Source organism: Artibeus jamaicensis, unplaced genomic scaffold (genome assembly GCF_021234435.1).
Source record: "Artibeus jamaicensis isolate MK-2021 breed Jamaican fruit bat unplaced genomic scaffold, CSHL_Jam_final scaffold_916, whole genome shotgun sequence".
Taxonomy (NCBI): domain Eukaryota; kingdom Metazoa; phylum Chordata; class Mammalia; order Chiroptera; family Phyllostomidae; genus Artibeus; species Artibeus jamaicensis.
Window position 1 is genome coordinate 53,900,089 of NW_026522059.1, and position 7,466 is coordinate 53,907,554.

At 36.5% G+C, this 7,466-nt stretch overlaps 1 protein-coding gene across 1 annotated transcript; it reads left to right on the top strand.

Moving 5' to 3' along the window:
- The first annotated feature begins 239 nt into the window (after nt 1-239).
- On the top strand, nt 240-6,805 carry MRPL15 (mitochondrial ribosomal protein L15). The gene is made up of 5 exons (XM_037144197.2): nt 240-428; nt 1,238-1,392; nt 1,916-2,081; nt 4,682-4,805; nt 5,317-6,805. The coding sequence occupies exons 1-5, from the start codon at nt 321-323 to the stop codon at nt 5,652-5,654; spliced, it is 891 nt and encodes a 296-aa protein (XP_037000092.2). The 5' UTR covers nt 240-320; the 3' UTR covers nt 5,655-6,805.
- The last annotated feature ends 661 nt before the right edge of the window (nt 6,806-7,466 follow it).

Sequence of the window (7,466 nt, forward strand, 5' to 3'; positions counted from 1 at the left end):
CGTCAAAAGGACTACCATGCGACACACAGACTCAAAGATTCCCTACGGAGCAGCATTCTCAATGCACGGAGTAAGAAAACATTGTACGTAAGCGTGCAGACAGCCCCACGTCAAAGAACGAACGCTCAAGAAAGGATCACGTGGTCAAAAAGAATAGCCAGACGTCAGCATCCCAGCGAGCCGCCGGGGAGAGGGCGCTGCGGACGCAGCGGACGCTGCAGTACGACAGAGGCGGGGCCGAGTCCGTAAAGCAGTGTCTCGGGACCCAGTGGGCGCGGGAGTGGGAAGGGTGCTGGTGAAGGTTTTTGGCGGTGCATGTCATGGGTGGTTCTCTCCAAGGTGGTGGGGCCAAGGCTCTGGATTTAATCCGGGCCCTGCCCCGTGTGAGTCTGGCCAACCTAAAGCCGAATCCAGGTTCCAGGAAATTGGTAAATCGCTGGTGGCGGTGCGGGAAGCGCTGGGGGACGGGGGCCCTGAGAGCGGCCTTAAGGTCGTGCTGGAGGACTCCTTTCCTGAAGGGTGTTCGGTTGAGCGTGGGGTTGCAACACCTCATTGCAGAGAGGATAAGCTTCTCATGTGGTTCCGATTCTTAATAAGGTTTCCATTTAAAAGTATAGTTCATTAGAGTTTCGAAGTCGCAAAAACGACAAAATGATCGCCTCATTCAAAGTTGGATTTAAAATGAAGTGCTTTTCTAATGTATCTTTGTCTTCATGGGAAAGATTTGAGTTGATTTGCTACGTTAGATGTCTTGAAAAATCACTGAATACAGCTCTGAAGAGTTGACATACTGTAATTTTAAAAAAATCAGTATTTTTTTTTGTGAGGCCACAGGAAGTAAAAGTATTTTCTCAAGTTAATCTTTAAATAAAATAATATACGTAACAAATACATATTTACAATTAATCGCAAAATAAATTTTCTCGAATATTCTGTATCATTGTTTGTTGTGGATGTTTAATTCTAGCATTTTTCAGTGCAAGCCTGTCATAGAATCCTTATTCGTTGCCTTTGAAACACAACTTGGACTTTGCAAGAATCGACTACATCTTCAGAGGCAGAGAGAGATACTGATTCAGTGTGTAGACATGAGAACACCTAGAACTGTGCAGGGCACATAGTAGTTTTAGCTAGTATGGTTTGGTTGGATGAATAAATGGCATAAAATATATACAGTGAAAAGGTAAAATACAGTTTTAAAAAAATACATTAGTAGATCATAAAACTTTCTTTGTAGGAAAGACGACGAAGAGGTCGGAGAAGAGGTAGAAAATGTGGCAGAGGCCATAAAGGAGAACGGCAGAGGGGCACCCGGCCCCGACTGGGCTTCGAGGGAGGCCAGACCCCATTTTACATCCGAATCCCCAAATACGGGTTTAATGAAGGACATAGGTAAGGCTGCTTTTGGTTTTTAAAGTAAAAGTCTCTAATTTCACTGAGAAAAACCTAAAAAAATAGCTTGGTACAAATTTAAATTCACTTTGAAACCAACTTTTGTTATTGTTTCTCTGAATTATTTTCGGTAATGAAATTTAGCCTGAATTAATAGGAAGAAAACCCCAGACATTGCACTCAGACCTGCATAATGGAGATAATAGTGCCTGCTCTCATAGTTCTTCAAAGGCTTAGCAAAACATATATAAAATTCTGGCCCATTTTGTCACCCAGTAATTTTTCACAAACTTATTTGTGTAAATGAGTGAAATAAATGCTTAGAGAGGTAAATTATTTTACAAAAAAACAAGCAGTATCACATGTTTTTATTATATTCAGGAGGGTTTTATTTTGTTAAAACATCTAAATTGATGGAGGAAAAAAATCACAGAACAAAGCTTTGAGTTGATTTGGAGAACTTACAGAAAGGTTAAGTTTCTTATCTTTCTGACTGGGTTTTTCCACTGTTACTTTCTTGTAGCTTCAGACGCCAGTATCAGCCTTTGAGTCTCAACAGACTGCAGTATCTTATTGATTTGGGTCGAGTTGACCCCACTCAACCTATTGACTTAACCCAACTCATCAATGGAAGAGGTGTGACCGTTCAGCCACTTAAAAGGGATTATGGTGTCCAGTTAGTAGAAGAGGTAAGTCTCTAGATTTTTTTTGGAGTTACATAGAAAGATATTTCTGATTTTCATATAATCATCACTTTGCCGTCTTTGATTTTTATCCCTTTTAAGTTGTCACAATCATTATGTGATTGAGTAGTGAGTTACACTCAATTGTGTACTCTAAATTGTGTTTTAGAAAGCCAGCATTCTTTTATTATGGGGCCTCTCATCCATGGTCCTGGAATGCTCTTCTCTGTATCCATCCACCTGGCTCCATCACTTTCTCTGGTTCTCTGATCACATGTCACCTTTTGATATTTTTTATGACGGAGCACTCATACATCTCACCTCATCCCCACCCCTACTTTGTCTGCCTTACCCTGTCCAAAGTATTTTTCTTTGAACTGGGTAAGCTTTTATATGAACTAACATTTATTACCATGCAATGTATTTAGTTTTTATTGTCCTCCTCACTATTATGTAAGTTGAGTGCAGGTACTTTGATTCATTGCTATATTTCCTTTATTGGCAATCACTGAGCTAATATTTATGGAAGAGAGGAAAAAATCAAATCCAATTCCAATTGCAGTAAAGAAATTTTCTGTTTTTTATCAGTTGGCCTGGAGTTTCAAAAGCAAATAAACTTGTTCATTGTTAATCAACTATTCCTGTTTCTTGTATGTCAATAATACAGCTGTGTGCACTGGAGGGAAACATGTGTTTATGGAAAAACGTTTTAAGATTCCTTTCAAAAAATAAACCTTATGGATAAAAGTATTCCAAATAAAATGATTTGAAAAGAGAATACTAAATACACAATTAAGCCTCAGTATTTACTCTGGGTATATAAGGAGATATTTATGTAATTAAGCTGTGGAAAAATCCATGACCTCATCGGCCATTAAGGAGCACATCTCAACAGCTTTTAAGTGTGTGTCTATTCTAGCTGAAATAATAGTGAAAAACATCAGCACCATGGCTTCAGAAGTATTGTTACATATCATTTATAGCTTTGTAAATAGGTTGACCTTTTCTGGATTTCAGATTTGCAATAAAAAGTGATTATTAACATTATATTTATCCTTCAGCACAAAAATACTAATTTGGGAATGTGTGTACTAAAGGAAAAACAAAAGAAACCTAGCTGATACAAAGATATTCCTAAAAATCCTTTTCATAATACTGAAAATAATGGAACTAACTCCATTGCCCAAGGATAGAAAAACGATTAGGCAACTATGGCATGATAATTAAAAATCACAGATAATATGATAAAATGTTATTTTGTTGAGTCAGAGTTGCCATTGATTATACAAATGCAGGCTGGAATTATAAATGGAAAAAATTGTGAGAAGATGTGTCTTGAAATTGGTGGAACATTTTGAGATACATTAGAATTTTATAATTAAGAAAAGGAACTTGATTAGGAGCCAGCTTATTTCAGCCATACCAAATTAATAAAATATTTTTGTAACCACTAAAGGAATGCTGTTGGCCACCATCTTTTTATTTTTGTTAGAATGTTTTGAAATTAAAGTAAAATAGCCCTGGCTGGGTGGCTCAGTTTGGAGCATTGTCCTCTACAACCCACAAGTTTGTGAGTTTGATTCCCAGTCAGGGCACATACTGGGTTACAGATTTGATTCCCAATTGGGATGCATATGAGAGGCAACCAATTGATGTTTCTCACTCAAATCAGTGTTTCTCTATTTCTCCCCCACTCCCTCACCTTCTCCCCACCTTTCTCTCTCTTTCTGAAATTAACATACCCTGAGATGAGAATTTAAAAAATAATAAAAATAAAGTAAAATATAGCATGTACATCCTAATTAAAGTGACCAAAAACAACTTTAAAGTTTAGTACTGCATTGTTTTAGTGTTGACTGTTCTCAGGAAAGGTAGACATTCATCATCATTATGTTTATTATTACCAGTTTAGAGGCTATAATAAAATCAATAGTGAATGCAAAGTAAATTTATGTTTTTCTACTTTTTTCCCTAGAGGGACTCTAACACTCAGATGGGGTTGTCAGATCTTTTGTTCTTTCCCTGGTTCTAACCCACTCATCCCCCTCTTTAATCATCTCTTGGCCTCTAGCTTATTTAGGGATGAGAAAGTTAAGTTTTTGTCTATATCATACAGCATAGGGTAGTTAAGGATATAGATGCTTGTGACTAAACTCCCTGGATTAGAAACCTAGCTTTGTGGTCTGGGGCAGTTTCCTTAATCTCTTACTTCAGTGTCCCCATCAGTGACATTGGTTTAGCAGTAATTCAGTCATAGAGTTGTTAGGAGAATTATACAGTCTACAATTAGTGAAGTACTGGGAGTGGGCAGTTATAGTGAGGTCTACTAAAGACATCAAATGAAAAGATAGTCATCCCAGATTACAGGAATGAAAATTGGTAAAACAAGACGTCTAAAAAAATGTAAAAAATTTGATATTATTTGATAGGATGTCACAGCAGAGGTATTTAAAGTAGGAATGACTAAAAAAATAAAATTAGAAAAAATAGGAATGACTGTTACATTGTGGGTATTTTGGAAGAGAAAACACTGTAAAAAGGAAGGTTGCCATAATTTACTTTTATTCAAGCTATCTAATAACAGACTTTGTTTTAACATATTACAGGGTGCTGACACCTTTAAGGCAAAAGTTAATATTGAAGTACAGTTGGCTTCAGAACTAGCTATTGCTGCAATTGAAAAAAATGGCGGTGTTGTTACTACAGCTTTCTATGATCCAAGAAGCCTGGGTAAGCTTGTTCTGCAGTCATTTTCTTTTCTTCTTTGTGTGGTCCTGGCTGCCATAAGGATTTTACAAGTCCTCATTGTTCGTTGACTTGCAGTTCAGGCCCTTTGGTTTTCTGTTCAGGCACTTAGGATTTCTTACTAGTGGTTTGGCTGTTGAGGCTCCATCTTTTTTTTAATATACTTTAACCAGTATGACATAAAGAGGTTTAGTTTTCAATTTTAAACACAAGGCTTAAATATGATGTTACCTATGCATAGAATATTCATTATTCATTGGTAACTGAGGAGTGACTTAGACTTTTAAGTTACAAACTTTCAAAAATGAAGCATTTCCATTTTCTTACTTAAGACAAGCCTATTTAATTAAAACAAGTTATTAGAATTAAGTTCTGATCTTGGTAATATTTAAAAAATAATTAAAAGACAATTATTAAAGAACATCATATACATATATATGTATATATATATATCTATAGCCAATATTTGTTGGTTTTTTATTTTATTTTTTTTTAGAAATTCTATGCAAACCTGTTCCATTCTTCCTGCGGGGACAACCCATTCCAAAAAGAATGCTTCCACCTGAAGCCTTGGTCCCATATTATACTGATGCAAAGAATCGGGGTTACCTGGCGGATCCTGCCAAATTTCCTGAAGCAAGACTTGAACTTGCCAAGAAGTATGGTTATATTTTACCTGATATCACTAAAGATGAACTCTTCAAGATGCTTAGTACTCGAAAGGATCCAAGGCAGATTTTCTTTGGTCTTGCTCCTGGATGGGTGGTGAACATGGCAGATAAGAAAATCCTAAAGCCTACAGATGAGAATCTGCTCAAATATTACAGTTCATGAATTCTCTTCCAAGAAAGCAGAGTTATAAGAGAATACCGGAAAAGGGAATGAAACATACATATTTCTCATTACATTTTCTTTGTAATTCTCCAGATGCCTTTTAAAAAATGTATTTGGTGTAATCATATCTTTTTTTTTCACTTTTATCTGAAATTAAAACAAAAATGCAATAAGCAGGGACTGCATAGAGGAACTCAAATTGTGTGGATTCTATCAAATATACAAACTCCCTGGTGGTCTGCCAAAGGAAGATTATAACATTTAGAAATATAACATATTTCTAGCCCTGCCTAGTGTGGCTCAGTGGATTGGCCTGCAAACTGAAAGGTCACTGGTTCAGTTCCCTGCCCCAGCACCTGCCTGTGTTGTGGGTCAGATCCCTAGTTGGGGGCATGCAGGAGGCAGCTGATAGCTGTATGATGTATTTCTCACACATTGACATTTTCCTCCCTTCCCCTCTCTCAAAAAATAAATAAAATTGTTTTAAAAAGAATCAAGAAAGAAAAAGACTAACTTTAAAAAAAAAGAGTTTTTCTAGCTGATTTTTTTATGATATTTTCATCCAGGTCTTGTCATTTTTGCAAGTCAGAATGAATGGGTAAGTGGTATGGGATTTATTTGCAGGCCTGCTCAGTCAAGGTTAGAACAGTAGCTAGTGAGCAGGCAGGTGCCCCCTCTTCATCAGTAACCTCAAGGAAGCCCTGCTATCCCGTGTTAAGATGGTAAGCCTCCAACTCAAGGAAGTTAAGGTGTGGAATGTGAGTTTAAGGTTTAAGACTGATGAATGACTTCTAAGTAGTACAGTATTTGCTGGCAAATTGAAACAAAAATTTAACTGAATTTTCTCAACTCTGATAGACAATTCACGAACAAGCCACTATTTTTATTGACAAAAATGTTTTAATTCTTACTAATACACATTTACTTATTTCATAGATGTAGACCTTTGTCTTTCATTTTAAATGATGTTGAAAAATTGTTCAGTGAGTATATGTCATAAGAACAGTAATGTGAAAATTAAACACAAGTTAATATAAAAGATTCAGAAGTCAATAAGCTTATTTAGATTTTCAAAGTTACATCAACGACAGCGTAGATAAAATGATTCTCGGCTATGTATTTTCTTAAAATAAAAAATTTAAAAACCTAAATGGTACAGTATTTTGTTTTGTTAACTTATTTACCTGATATACTGCAGGCCTGAAATTCAGTTTGTGATTTATATACCAGAAGTTTACTTCAATTTTTGTTCAGGACTATATAGTTTGGCTTGTTATTAAACCATTCCTTAAAATACCAGAACTTAGGAAAATCTATTAGGATCATCTTCTGTGATAGTCACTCAAGAATTTCAGAGGACAAAAACATAAAAACGTGTTTTTTATTTTTCAGATACCCCAAGTAACAGAGTTGCAGTATTAAGATTGGTTTTGGTTCCATTGATAGGAACCCCAAATCACAGTTGCTTGAATGGGGTGAAGTTTATCTTTTTCACTCAGGGATTGCAGGGCTCATTGCTACCTCTGCTCTGCAACATCGGAGAGCCCATGGCTTCCCCCTGTTTAGCTCTCATCTCTAGAGTGAAATAGGCATCTTCACAATCCAAATTGAGATCAATAAGGAGTCAGCTTTTCCTAAGGAAGATTCAGGAAAGCTTGACACAAAACCTCTGGTTAAATCCCACTGGCCAGAGCTTGGATACAGCCCTCTTCTGGAAAACATCCTGAAGTCGTCTTTACTTTGGTAACATATTTTTAGCTTAAAAATTCTTTTACAATGGGTGAATAAGAGCATATATTGGAGAACAGGGGA